The sequence below is a fragment of the Chenopodium album genome, chromosome 14 (genome assembly GCF_948465745.1).
Source record: "Chenopodium album chromosome 14, dcCheAlbu1.1, whole genome shotgun sequence".
In the NCBI taxonomy this organism is placed as follows: Eukaryota; Viridiplantae; Streptophyta; class Magnoliopsida; order Caryophyllales; family Amaranthaceae; genus Chenopodium; species Chenopodium album.
In genome coordinates, this window is record NC_137847.1 from 31,254,209 (window position 1) to 31,269,853 (window position 15,645).

The 15,645-nt window shown below is 35.2% G+C and overlaps 1 protein-coding gene and 1 non-coding gene across 2 annotated transcripts; both read right to left on the bottom strand.

Annotated features, from left to right (window-relative positions):
• Positions 1–896: 896 nt before the first annotated feature.
• On the bottom strand, positions 897–1,829 carry LOC145577965 (uncharacterized). The gene has a single exon (XM_081635379.1). The coding sequence runs from the start codon at positions 1,827–1,829 to the stop codon at positions 897–899; it is 933 nt and encodes a 310-aa protein (XP_081491505.1).
• Positions 1,830–12,321: 10,492 nt separating this feature from the next.
• LOC145580447 (small nucleolar RNA R71) lies at positions 12,322–12,427 on the bottom strand. The gene has a single exon (XR_014099487.1). It is a non-coding gene; the product is annotated as a small nucleolar RNA R71 (small nucleolar RNA).
• Positions 12,428–15,645: the final 3,218 nt, after the last annotated feature.

The following is a 15,645-nucleotide window of genomic DNA, read 5'->3' on the forward strand; positions in this document are numbered from 1 at the left end:
GCATGGGGCAAAAATGCTTTTTCGTTGCTTGATTATCCTCAGGCCACAAATTAAGTCGAATTTTTGCTTCCTTCATGTCTCTACGAACATTATCACTATCCTTTGTTTTCCCTTTGATATTCAACAAAGTCCCAATTAGTGCCTCACAAACATTTTTTTCAATATTCATAACATCAAGACAATGTCGAACTGACAAGTGCTTCCAATAAGGAAGATCCCACAACTTAGACACTTTTTTCCACAACACACCCTTCTTCGATTTTTCTCTGTGCATCTTACCGAATATTGTCTTAACATTTTTAATTTTCTAATACACTTCAGTTCCTGTCAATGTGTCACGACTCACTCCCTTCTCAAATGCCCGTTGAATTGTTGTCTCATCTTCCGATATGGGTGATTTCGACGAAGTGATCGTCTGGTATGCATATACACATTCTTGCCACAATGCTTCAAGCATGTAATTTGCATGTCATCCTTACAAATAGGGCATGGTTTTTCTCCTTTGAATTTGTACCCTGATAAATTTCCGTATGCAGGAAAATCATTTATGGTACAAAACACCATGGCTCTTAATCTAAAATTTGTACCTGAAAGAGGATCAAATGTCACAACACCTTCATCCCACAACAGTTTCAAATCGTCAATAAGGGGCTCAAAATAAACATCTATCTCATGGCCAAGTTATTTAAGACCTAGGATTAGAAGTGATAACATGATGTACTTGCGCTTCATACATAACAAAGGAGGTAGGTTATATATTTATAGAAGAACATGCCATGTACTATGTTGACTACTAAGAGTGCTAATGGATTCATCCCATCCGTACGTAATGCCAGTCTTATGTTCCTCGGCTCCTTCCCGAATTCTGGAAATGTCTTGTCAATGTTTTTCCATTGCTACGAATCAGTCGGGTGTCTAATCAACCCATCTTTCTTCCTCTCATTTTCATGCCACACCAATTTTTTCGCTTCATCCTTAATTGAGAACAAGCGCTTCAACCTTGGTATTACGGGAAGATACCATACTACCTTAACTGGTGGCCACTTTAAGCGATCCTTATTTAAGCCTTCTCTCTTGTATCGTGACACACCACACTTTGGGCAAGCATCCAATTTTGCATTCTTCTTTCCATATGGCACACAATCATTAAGACATGCATGGATCTTGGTGTACTCTAAACCCAATGGACACATCAACTTCTTCGCATAGTAAGTCGACTTAGGAATGTCATTTCCTTCTGGAAACATATCAGAGAGGGTTTCCAACAACAAAGTGAAACTAGTGTCAGTCCACCCTCTCTTCGCTTTCAAGTTGTATAATGTTAAAATCCCAGAAAGCTTGGAATACTTAGAACAACCAGGATACAACGGTGTCTCAGCTGCTTTTGACACATTCTCATATATATGAGAATCTTCATTAACATGATCGCCTAACCCGTCTATCATCTCATTTATCCCGTCTTCCTCCATGTCATCATTAGAACCCACTTCATTATCATCAAAACCATTCAGCTCTCTCTTATCAGCTTCATTGCCGTTAATAGAAGAAGAATTATCCATGGGAGGAAATTTTTCACCGTGCCAATACCAAGTACTGCAGTCTGGCATAAATCCACAAATAATCAAATGGTCCTCTATTTTCTTAATGTCTTCCCACCTCTTCACATTGTTACAATCACGACAAGGGAAGAAAATAGTTCTTGCTTTGGTTAGCCTTTGTTCAACGAGAGTACTCCATTGGTGTTGCACTACGATTCTACAGAACTCGTTGACCTCGGCTAAGTATTCTAGTGTGGTTCGAGAGCCATTATACATCCAACGACGGTCCATTTCTAACAATGTATGATTAAAACCCAAGAAACAAATTATATTCAACATCACATATCAACACATTCCAAATGCATGATTCCAAAGGTCCTTATCGCTCTAACCTAACCCATCCTTGGAAGTGTATTCCCACTAGCAAATGGTTGACCACTTTTCGGGCCTAAGGAAATTTTAGCAGCATTTCCCTATGGTTCTTCAAGTACACGATGTAATTAATTTCTTAATTACATGTGTACCTAGAGAACACATTAGGGAATGCTAACACAAAATTACCTTTACTACCGAAAAACAAGCAACCATTTACATCCTAAGTGAGAATACAATTCCAAGAACAGTCCCAAATGGGGGACTATTCAAGATTTACTCCTAATGAGTAAATTTTGAACGGGTACCTAGGCATATGAAGATATAATGCATAATAAATATTAACACATTCAAGAACAATTAACAAATCAGAGATATGTTCATGCAAAATCAAAACAACAATTCAATTGAATTAAACTAATGGCATGTTTGGTATTAAGCATTTCAATTGAAATGCTGGAATTGGTCAAATAACATGTTTGCATAATGCACAACATTTGGATTTGGAATTGGCCCAATTCCAACCCATGTGAAACTTAGGTCTATTTTTCATAATTTGAAATCCAACATAAAGTCTATCATTTGAAATCCGAAAAACATCTGTTATGTCGACATTTTGTTTTCTCTCTCCATCCTTGTGCTTTCTCTATCTTCTCGGCGCTCTCTCTCCTAATCTGCTAGTATTTTTGTGCAAAATGAAATCTACCTACAAAGCTGGTCTCAAATTCTTGAATTATTATTTGAATTTGTTGAGTCGTTGATTGATTCTTTATTTAGGTTTTTCAATAATCATATTTTGAGTTTTGTTGGATCTTGTTTATGAACATTTGATTCTCATATAAACTTCAGTTTTTCATGCTTGAAAATTTTCTATTTTGTGTAAAATTATCAATTCAACAATTGAAATTCTTAATTTTCCCAAACAAATGACTTGGATTTGAATTCCGGCAATTGAAATTCTAAAATTGAAATTAAATACTTGAAATGAAATAAGGGTATCAAAACACAACCTAAATGGAAATGAAAAATACAACAAATTTCCATAAAATAAAAAACTAACAAAAATTGGCAGAAAAATAAACAAAAAAAAAAAATTTGAATTGGTAGAAAATTAAACAAAAATCAAAAGAAAGAACCTCCCAATGCAATGCACTAATTAAAAAAAAAGAAAAAACAAGCTACAAATCAATTACTCATACCAAATTAACTGATAATACAACAAATTTGAAACCCTTAATTAACTAAAAATCGAAATCGAAAAATTTGTGAAATGCATGAATTTGCATACCTGAGCATCGCTGGATTTACGAACCCTAGTAGTAATCGGACTGCCCTCGATTTTCGAACCCGGACTGCCCTTGATTTTTGAACCCTGGAAACCGACTTTGCTTCAACGGATCTTCACTTCAATGGAGACAGAAGGGAGCTGCACTTCAAGGGAGAAAGGAGCTGCGCTTCAATGGAGAAAGGAGCTACGCTTCAATGGAGAATTTGCGAGGGAGAGGGAGTCGTGAGGAGAGAGCTAATGACCACCAGAGTTTGGGAGTGAGAGAGGAAGTTGCGACGAGATAGTTGAGGACCACCGAAGTTTGGAGAGGACCGAGCTGAGGATCGGACAGAGCTAAGCTTCAATATTAGAGAGAGAAAGGGGAAATATTTTGAGAGAGTGTGTGAGAAAGGGGAAATTAAAAAATTAGGGCTTACTTTGAGAACTTATTCGTAACGGACACTCCCTGTTAGTTACAAATAATTGGGTCAACATTCAATTGACTTTTCTATTTGTATCGGGCAAAAGTTGTTGGTTACGACTAGTTGGTTATTTATAACGGGCAATATAATGCTCGTTACAAATAACAACTTATGCGTAATGGGCACTAATCCGCCCGTTACAAATATGTGTTTTCCCACTTAAGTCACAACTTTTTCGCAACGGACATTGATTTGGCCCGTTACAAATGATATAATTGTAATGGGAAATCATATGCCTTTCACAAATAGCCTGTTACAAATAAGATTTTTTCCACTAGTGTAACCTTGAATTTCAAGCTAAATTGCATTGTGATTCCTAATGACAAGAACCCTTGATTTAGTAATTGCATTTATTAGTTGAATTTGATTTTTGATTCTTCTTGCTAGTCATTCATAGTGGAAACCTAGTTTGACTTCTAGGAGATAGCCTTTGAATTCTCTTGATTGCAATTGATATTCTTCCTTTACAAAATTTGGTTGATTGATTTCTCCTCAATTAGCATAACTATCATGATTGTGTGTGGATCCTAATCCCTTGTGTTTTTGATAATTGAATTCCGTCTTTTGTTTAGTTGTTTGAGACCATAGTTATACCTCCAATACTTTCTTATTCTTCTTAGGCTATAGTAATCGTTCTCCCAATCCTTGTGGTTTGACCCTTGACTTACCCTATACTTGGTTTAGGATTAGTCGAGTGTTTATAAATTTTGTTGATAAGGTTTTAAGCATTTAACGACGTGTTTAGATCCTCTATCAATGCCACATCGAAATTTCTTTGAGTATTATATTTTCTTCCCTTGTTCATTTTGTTAACTATTTGTTTTAGACCCTCTTTATTTTACAACAAAGGTGAGGAGAGAGAAAGTAAAGGAACATAAAGAGAGAAAATATAAATCGAAGGGAGTTTGGGTGAATGAAATCAATTAATATACAAAGGTAAGGATAATCTCAATATTGGTTTGGTTAGACTTGCCTCACCCACTACTTTGTGACCAAACAATAGGTGGAAAAAAAAGCAATTCTTTCTAATTCTTGCATCATTTATTGAAAATTTCTCCATATATTTTTAATAAATGAAACGTTTTCTTTTTTAGTAACTTCTCTTTATTTCTTAATAAATATTCTACTAATTAATGATCCCTACAAATCCATTACTTTCTTCTCTCTCCTCAAACTTATACCCTATCATATATAACTAATATATAATGCTAAACTATTAGCTAGACCATGAAATAGTGACACTTGGCATTCCAACTTTTCACTAAGTGTCACACCACGTAGGCGATAATTTACTATAAATATGACACATAGGATTTATTTGAATATATGTTTTGTAGAGTAGAATAAAAAGTTATTTTAGTGTTATATTTTCATAAAATTAGAATAGATTTATTAGGATAAAAAAGTTGTATTAGAGTTTTATTTTCAATAAAACTTTGATTAAGAATTTTCAATATTTTCAATAAAATACCAATATTTTTATACAAATGGTGGATCCAAGAGGTACAAAAGGAAAAAATTAAAAACTCAAAGAGACTTGTCATTATTTAGAGAAAGAAAAGAGAGCGCAACTTTAAATAACCGTTCTTTATTTTAGTTGTATATTATTACTTTTAATTTTTTAAGATTGTCAAGTGATTATTAACTTATAAAATACCCATATACGGACAAGTATGATTGCCAAATGGTTATTAATCCATAAGTAGAAAATTCAAATTGTTGGGTTTCGGAAAGTCCAACTTTCCTCGGAACAAAACCCGACCCCAAGACCCACACACAATTAATATACCTAAATGACATAAATAACAAGAAAGAGACCATCTTACCCTTTTAGCGTGCTTCGCTCACACTACGGAGCTCTTACATGAAAGGTCGAGTCTTGCAAGTGCAAAGACCTCTTATGGTATCCACCCGCAACACGACTCAATCGGTCTCTTACTCGGAGTTTAGCCGAGTCGGACCAAAACACTACTCGAGTATTATATGAACTTAAAGGTTTTCTCTCAAGTGGAGATGCCTTTTTGAGTTCCTACTCAAGTGATTTTCTCCAATTCCCAAGGTGGGTATTTATAGAGAATGTCATATGAGGATTCCACTCTCCCATCAATGTGGGAGAGTTGGTAAAATCAATTTTCTCATTTTCTTTTTAAATCAAAAATAAAAAGAAATTCCAAACAAATAAATAATCAACAAGTGGCATTCATGGAAGGAGAGGGTTGGTGAAGACCACAAGGGGAGGGGACCATTGTCTTCCTCCCCAAGCTTCCCCAACCATCACTCACCCTCACTCGGCTACTCTCACAAAGCGCCACGTGCTTTAGAGTGGGAGGCCTGCTGCACCATGAGATTGGATCGATGAAAATTTCCAACTATTTCGGTGTTAATTCAAGGTTTCATGAGGTTTGGTTAAGCTTAGGTGAAGGAGTTTGTTGCGGTTTTATGCTCTCGTGTTTGCACTTTCATTGATTTTCTATTCTTTTTCGAGTGAGTTTTTAACTATCTCGTTAGTGCAAACATGAGAGTATGTTCATGGTCGGAATTTTCTTGTTTGGTGCGCACGCATCATAGGTTGCGTGCGCGCACCAATGGGGTCTGAAATTTAAGCTACTTTTGATGGAATTTGACGGTTTTTGAACCCCCCCCCCCCCCCCCCGTACCCCCTTGGTGCGCACGCACCACCATCCTTGCGCGCGCGCACCACGTGAGTCAGAATTTTTGACTTGGGAGAAAATCTGGGTTTTGGAGCAAAGAAAAATTAAGGTATTCTCACTCTCACTTCTTCCCTTAGCCGTCCACATACTCCATATAAGATCTGGTTCTCAACTTCTCAAGGTTAGTTTTATTAATTTGTTTTCCTTAACTTTTATTTTTTCTGAAACAATTTTTTCCTTTATTTCTTTATTTTAATTATGTTTTTTTGTTTATTTTATTATATTGGTCATGCGTTTTCTTTTTTTTTTTGTTAAAAAAGATTATCTATTTTAATCCAAACTTTATCAATCCTTATCTCTTCCCAAAAAATTATCTCATCTTAACAAAAATTCGAAATCCTTGTTAGTTGTTACCCATAATAATTCTATTTTTATTTTTAATTTTTTAATTATATTATATATGTGTTTTTTTAACTAATTTGGCTTTTTATTATGTGATTTTTTTTCCTGAATTTTATATACGTTTTTTTTTTTTAATCTGAATTATATATGCTACCCTGAAAAAAAAAAATTATACAGTATATGAGTTTTTTTGATTTGATTTTTTTTTTTGGTCAGATAAATCATGTATCGAAGACTACTCACAAAGTTTAGCTATTGGGCCAATTATGGTTCGTTCCTATACTCTAGCATAAATAATTTAGTGGGATTACTTATATTGTTGCTAAAATTTGTAAGTTATGTGCTTTGATTTGATTTACTTTCACTTTAGATTAAGATTGTATATCACCATTTATATTCTTTTTTTATTGATTGTGAAAGTAGGGAAATTTAAATTGGATCATTTTCATGTTAAGGTTCTAATGTAGTTTATGATGAGATTAGAACATGTTCTATAAACAAGTGGGAAATTGCATTCAATTTTTATGATTGCTTTACTTTGGTAGAATAATGGGTATATTTCATATTTTATAGTTTGTCTATGTTTTATAATCTTTGAAATTGATGTAGAAATCAATTGAATGAAATTTTTGTCGTCTTATAATACTTATATGGCACCCAATAACAAAAGAGTCAATGACGAAACAAGAGGTGGGGTGAATCGAGCTAATTGGTCTAAAGAAACTTTACAGGTGTTCTATGATTTGTGTATCAAATTTGCAGAGAGAAGTAAGGGTAAGCGTGGTTCCTCAACCTCACAACGAATGCCATGGAAGGTGTTAGAGGTAGAGTTTCAAAAAAATACTAACTTAGTGTATGAAAAGAACAAACTAAAAAAAAAGTGGGATCACATAAGGAGAATGGAGCCTTTGGAAAGCATTGAAACAAAAATTGAGGTTAGTAGCTTCCATCCTTTTACCTATTTGTGTATTTTCTATCAATGTTAGGAAAACAATTTGATTTTTTTTTTTTTTTTTAATTTTCATAGGAAAATTCCCACTATAAGGCCTTTCAAGATGAAGGGATTGATCCAGATTTGGAGTTAAAGATGGACCTATTATTTGGAGTTTCTGTTGCTCAAGGGGTGCATAGGTCACTCCGGTTCAAATTGAAAAAGAAGATGTTTACATTCCTTCCCCTCCGAGTGTTAATTTTGGTGATGTACCGTTTCAATATGATGATGAGATAAGTGAGAATGATGCATTTAACAACATCCAATCTAGGAGGGAATGACAAGAAGTTTGGGAAATGATAATGCTTCCATTCCATCTCCTTGTCCTACTTCTCATTCTCCTACTCCACCATGTAATGAGTGTACTAGGAGAAGAAGTAAAAGGGTCTTTGAATGTAATGATGTTTTAGAGAGCTCTAAAAGTTATAAGACTGAAACATCCAAAAAAAAGAGGCTCTAGAATGTTACTTGAGAAATTAGATGTCATGGTGAAGGTAGTTGCGGAGAGAAACATGAAGGACATGGAATTAATGAACCTTGAATCTTAAACACTTGACTCTTCTTCTTCTTCTTCTTCATTAGCCGATTCTTTAGCCAAGCTAATATCATTGCCCAATTTAATACCTGGTAGTCAAGAGTTTTGCTTTGCTAGCACCTTAATTGAGGATCCCCAAAAAAGGATAATTCTTGATGGTATGCCATATAATTACTTAAGATACCAATGGTTAAATTACTTATATGAGAAGAGTGAAAAGAAAGAGTGATCATCATGCTAACTTTAATGTAGGATATTATAAGTATTAGCTTTCTAGTTTTATTTACTAATTTTGTTATTGGAATGTAAGTTTAAGTAGAAGAAACTTCGTACATGGAAAATAACATATGTATGTATGTGCTTGTCTCATGATTCTTTTGATAGTAGTTCAAGAGCTTGGTTTTTTTGTATAAAGTATGCTAATTTTAGATAGTACATGGAAAATAGCATATGTATGTGTTAGATATTTATGTTTTCATATTTTGTATGTATTTACCCCAAATATATTTCTTGGTTGTTTATAGGTATGGACTTACAAGTTAAACGTAATGCAATACGTAAGAGGTGTAGAAATAATTTGTTTTAGGTATCGGTGGCTTGTGCATTGGGTAGTATTTCTCTTTATTATGTAAAATACATACATAAGGAGCCATGATTCACTTCTTATATGACCGGAGAAAGATGGATTCATAAAATATTAAATGGACATGAAAAGCGTTGTTTTGACATGTTTAGAATGACTAAGAACACTTTTCAGACATAATGTCAACACTTGTAATACCCCGTATTTTTATACGTATTTTTTTAATTTAAATAGTTTTTCTCAAAGTATTTAAATAAGTTGAAACTAATTATTTATGAGCTTTTATTAATTAAAAGAGCTTTATTAAAAGTCCAATTTATTTATTTTATAATTTAAAAATATTGGGGTATATGATTTTATAAAAAGTAATTTTTTAAGTCATTGGAATTTAAATGAAAGTCAAATTGTAGTTGGAATAGGAAAGGGGTCATTAAGGGTAGGAAAGGAATTTTAGGAAGGAGGGTTTTTGAGAGAGAGTATAAATACCCACCCTATGAGCAAAATCAAACTTTGCCCAAGGTGGATAATACCCAAAGGTAACTCTCTCTCTCTCTCTCTCCTCTTATTTTCTCTTTCTCTCTCTTATTTTTCCCCTTCCCCTTTATTTCTTTATTTTGATTTATTCCACCACCACACACACCATCACCGCCGGTCACCACTACCGGCCAGTAGCCACCACCACCGACACTCGCCGGTAGCAGCAGCCACCAAGCGGCGCGACAGAAGCCAGCTGGTGGTAGTTGTGCGCCGGTGGTGTAGTCCGAAAAAAAAAACGTTCTTTTTGTTTTAATCCTAAACTAGCCTATAATTAATAGGTGTTTTTGGATATTTGTGATGATTTTATGATGTTTGATTATAAGTATAATGTAAATAAATTTTCAGATTTGGTTTTGAATTAAAAATCCCCAAATTAAAAACCCTAGGTTTCTAAATTATTGTATATTGAAGGAAATTAATTATGAGTGGTTTACATTATTGAAGTAGGTGTTTTAAAACATATTTACAGCGAGTTTTGATGATTTAATAAAGTTGGAAATTTTGTTAGTAAACCATAATTAAGTTTCTTGAAGGGATTTTTGACTACCCATTAATTGGGATTAAATTAAGGGTTTTAAATTAAATTTCAGCTTGTTTAAAATAATTAATGAGTGAATTCAGGAGTGTACATATTACTAGAAATTTGTGTGGAGAAGATTTTAATGCCTCTTTGTAATTCTGAATTGTAGGAGATATCCAAGTGAATGATTTTGTGTAGTCGTGGCGATTTTGAGATCGTATTCAAGGTACGTTGATGAGTGTCATTTATGGAACTCATTTAGCTTCTTTTAGGATGATTTTTCATTAATTTTACATCTCTTTATCTCCTTTTCTCTAGTATTACTTTATTTTCTTTATTTTGCATTTTCCTTAGTTGCTTTCTTACTTTCTTGCTTTTCTTAGTTTATTTTGCATTTTCTTCTTTACTTGTTTGTTTTTCTTTGATTTTAGGAAGTTGGTGATGTTCGAGAAGCTAATTGGCATTCTCTCGGGGTATTCAAGGACAAAGATGCATCTCAATTTCCCCTCTTGAAGCTCAAAAGCAAAGGAGTGCAAGAGTCAAGTCTTCAAGGTCGCGCTCTCATATCGCGTGGACATTAAAAGACGGTGTTGAACCCACCATAAGGGCTTCAAGTGACTGCCTCCGCAACATGCATCATATGGAGTGCACGGGGGCATCTTCGAGCGCACCAAGCCTCATCCCCTGCTCCCAGGGCACGGCCACATGCGAAGGAGTAGCGGCCGCGCAGGTGGGTGGCACAGCGCGGCCGTGCAGGTGCTAGGAGCGGCTGCACGCTCTCTGTCCCCTTTTTCCGTACCCATTTTGTTGCGGCCGGGCTTAAGGATGAGAGGCCACGCCTTTTGAGGTTTCTTTTGGACGTCTAACTAACTTCTCCTGAGTTAGTTTTACTATATATAGAATTCCTTCATTTCTAGAGAGAGAAGATCTTAGAAGGAAGCTTTAGTTTTAGTTTTTGATTAGAATTTTAGAGAGAGAAGTCTATTGATTTTGAAGATTTGTTCTTAGATTTTAGAGAGAAGGACTTGGTGATGTATATGAATGCTACTTTCAATCTTCTTCCTCTTTGATTTTCACCAAAGTTTTGTAAGAATTCTTTACTCTTTAATGCAATTTAATGTTTGATTTTTGATTTTGATTGATACTTGTTGTTTGTTTGATTTGATTTTTGATAAGTTTGAGCATATTTTGATTACTATGTTGATGATGAAATTTGTGAATAGATTAGCTTTGTTGGTCAAATTTGCAATGTGTAGTGAGTAGATTACTTGTTGGGAATAGGGTGAAGCATGTATGAGTGATAATTCATGGTTAATTGGGGGAATTTGATTGATCATCATTATGATTAAATTGGTTAGTGAAATTTGTGCATGTGTTTGATATCTTGAGGAGTGCTCAACCTCAGTCGTGCTAGATTGCACAATAGGTTTCCATGACATGAACAATTGATTTGGAACATATTATTATCGATTGATCTTAATTTGCGATTTTCCTTTAAATTCATTTGTAGAGACATCTAGATTGACCCTATGAAATAGCTCTTTAAGTGATTTTGATTGCATTTTTTGCTTTCCCTCGCATTGTATACTTAATCGATTTCTTTCCCAATCAGCGTGCTTATCATGAGTGCATGTGGATCCCGACTCCCTAACATCCTTTATATCATTATTTTAATCGTTTAATTGCGTTGTTAGGTTTGCTATACCAACCCTCATTTAAGATTTCGGAATAGCTTAGCTTGAGACCGTAGTAAATACCACATTCCCTTGGGTTCGACCCGGACTTACCCCTATACCTAGGGTTGGGTTTGGTTTTACAAATTTTGTTTTGACCGGGGAATCTAGTTTCCAACGACCTAGGTTTTCCGCCGTAAGAAATGGCGTCGTTGCCGGGGAATGGAATGGTTATTTGCTATTGTTGATTGAGTTTATTCTTTTTATTTGAAAAATACAAAAAGATTTTCTTTCTTTTAGGCTACATTTATAGTCGTGCTACTAATTGTTTCTTTTGAGATTGTATACATAGAGCATGTGGTCGTTCTCTAGTGCCATTTGAAGCATGGGAGAAAATTCTAGAGTGGCATTGAAGGAGTTAGGAGTTTCGAGAGCCTTTAGGTATGAGAGTGGGATTGCTCTACCTACAACACCGGCAACCGACTTTGAGATTAGAACGACCATGATTACTTTGATAGAGAGGCGTCAATATAGTGGTGTAAAGCATGAGAGTCCCCTCAATCGTCTTAAGGAGTTTGAGAAGTATTGCAACAAAATCAAGGTGAGTGGGATTTCTCAAGAGTTTATTCGCCTTAAGCTTTTCCCTTTTTGTCTCATTGGACGTGCATTGGAGTGGTTGGACAAGGAGGTGAAACCAAACTTCTTGAGGATATGGGATAAAGTGACTAAGGAGTTTCTATCTCGGTTCTATCCTCAAAAGAAAACGGCCAAAGCGAGAGCTCTTATCCAAAGCTTCAAGCAAAAATCCAATGAAAGTCTTTTTGAGGCATGGGAGAGGTATAAGGAATACCAAAGAGAGTGCCCACACCATGGGATTCCTACCTATCAAATCATTCAAATATTCTATGGAGGTCTAAGCCCTCGAGGAAAATCTTGCCTTGATGCGAGAGCCGGAGGACTAATAATGAACAAGATAGAGGAGGAAGTGGTGGACGTCATTGAAGATGTAGTGAGGCATTATATGGATTGGCAAGATGATGAGAGTGAAACAACAAGCAAAAGTGGTGCTTTGGTGTACTCGGTTGATCACATCAATGCCATCAACAACTTGTCTTCAACAATCTCGGAATTAGGGAAGGAAATGACCTCTATCAAAGCCAAACTTGAGAGTGCTTCTTCTCATGCACCGATTCTTCCCTCCCAAATTAAGGGGAGAGGTACATTTCCTAACTCAAATCCCCTTCCCTCTTCTAGCAACAAGTCTAGTGGTTATATGTTTTGTGATTTGTGTGAATCATATGACCATGCTGCTTCAAATTGTCCTAATGCTTCTTTTAATGGATGTGATGATTATGTTGGCAATGAGAATGAACATGTGAACTATGTATCTTATAACAATATTGGACCTAGATTTGATAATTAAAGAAATAATGGGAATAAGAACTATCATTAAGGGAATTTTGATAATTATAACCACAATAGGGGTTATAGAAACAAAGGAAACCAAGGTTTCCGATGCAACTATAACCACCAAGGTAATGGTGGTTGTTGGACTTAATGATTTTGATGATGACACAACCTCACTTACTTACAAACTAATAAGTGCTTGATTGTTTAAGTGTGTACTCAGTTGCAAAGACCAGGAAAATTAAGTGTCTTGTAAAGATACCATAAGGAACAAGAAGGCCAGAAGCAGAGCTATCCATAAAGAAGAGTTCTTTTGCAGGAACTGGTGCTTCAGAAATGAAGACTTGAGAAGAGAAGGTTCCCCTCAGGGAACAGAAGCTTCAGAGCAGAAGCTTCATCAGAGAAGAGAAGTTCCTTCCAAGGAACAGGAAGCATCGGAGTAGAAGCTTCATCCAAAGACATGAAGACTAAATATATTTTATATATTTTAGGATTTATGTAAGTATGAGAAATTAGTTACACTCGAAAAAGCTGTGTGGAATTGGTCTAAGTTGATAAAATTGTGCATGCTAATTTTTAGGAAAACTGTTATCTTCTAACTATTATCTTTTTCCTAACAAAAAGATTTTATTTATTCTGATTTTTGAAAATATCTTTTGCAAATAAAATCTTCCACGTTTTCTAAAAACTTGCGGCCTACTCCTCCATGATCTTCTTCAAGTCATGGTCTTGCACATTGAGGAGTTCATGTTTCCTTAATTTTAGGAACATAATCTTCTTAGTGGGGTGGAGTAGTGGCGTAGTGGAATTGCTGCATAAAGAAGTTTTCCTAAACGAATTTTGGTCTATAAATAGCTGTTGATTTTAGATGGAAAAACTCACCCTTGCTCACATAAGTTTTCTAACTTTTAATTCGAGTCAAGTGTCAATTCCACACAAGCTAATTAGAGTGTTCTTAATGTTCTTATACTAGAGTTTGTTTTTCTTTCAAGTTGTAATTTGGGGAATGGGGAAGTTTGAGTGAATTTATGTATGTAAGAAAGAGAAGTGAGAAAGAGAAGAGAAAGAGAAGAGAGATAGAGAAGAGAAAGAGAAGAGAGATAGAGAAGAGAAAGAGAAGAGAAGAGTAACAAGTTGGGTGACTTGTTCCTCGGGGTTTCAAGTTCATTGAGGAACTTGAAGTCTGAGTCTTTAGTTTGTAATAGGACCATTTGCCCTATTTTAGTGAAGATTCTTTTCCCAAAATCCCAAGTGGTCGTGGTTTTTCTCCTTATTAGGGCCAAGGAGTTTTCCACGTAAAAATCTCTCCTTCTTGTAGTATTCAATGAAACAACAATGGTCAAAACTAAGGCCAATGATATGGGAACCATAATCAAAATTATTGTAATCATAACCAAGGTGGCAAAAATCAAGATTGGAGCAATTGGAGTAACCAAAACAGGGGCAATTTTCAAAACAATAATCAAAGGGGTCTCCCACCCGGTTTCACTCCAAAGGCTCATGGCCAAAATGATAGTTCTTATTCCCAATCATCTCCTTGAAGAGGTAGTTTGGAGGATGTCATTGAAAATCAGATCAAGGTGTTGAACACTTACATGTCATCTAGTGATAAGAAGTTTAATAACATGATGGTTCATAGTAAGATGTTGGAGAATCAAATTTATCAATTGGAAAATGTTTTGAAAAAGCATGCTAGCCCTTCTTCCCTACCATCTCAAGGTGTAGATCCTAAGAGACCAATTAATACCATAGTGACAAGGAGTGGTAGGATTCTTAAAAATGTAGAGCCTAAGAAGAGTGAGGCTAAGGAGAGTTCTAAGGAAGTTTTGGTTGAAGATGTGAAAGGAAAAAACACTTTGAATGAGGATGTGGTTGAAAAACTAATTAAAAAAGAAAAAAAGAAACTGAGAGAAGTTATCAAGCTTAAGCTCCCATACCCCCAAAAGTTTGATAGGCACAAGTTAGATGAACAATTTTGCAAATTCATAGAGATGTTTAGGTAACTTCATCTTACCTTTCAATTTACCGATGTCATTGACCAGATGCCGAATTATGCCAAATTCCTTAAGGACATCTTGAGTGGAAGAAGAACTTGTGATATAGCGAAAACGATTAGCTTGACCGAGAATTGTAGTGCAATCATTATAAACAAGATGCCGCCCAAGTTGAAGGACCCCGTAAACTTTTCTATCCCTTGTGCTATCTATAAGATGCAAATTGATAATGCCTTGTGTGACTTAGGAGCTAGTGTTAGCCTTATGGCATATTCGGTTTATCAAAGACTTGAGTTAGGAGAACTTTCTCCTATCAACATTACCTTGTAATTAGCCAATAGATCAATTAAGATTCCAAAAGGTAAGGTAGACAATGTTCCCTTAAGGGTAGGAAAGTTTGTAATTCCGGTTGATTTTGTTGTTCTTGAAATGGATGAGGATTCCAATATTCCTATCATACTCAATAGACCTTTTCTTGCTACATCGGGTGCCATGAATGATGTTAAAAGTGCTAAGATTTATCTCAAAGTTGGTGAAGAAGTTATTGAATTTGATTTGAATGAAAGCATGAAATATCCTTCTTCTTCACTTGAAAATTGCATGAGAGTTAAAATTTTAGATGATATTGTGAATTCTATGCATGAGCACTTGCTCACCTCTAATGATCCACTTGAGTGTGTTTCGTTGAACAAG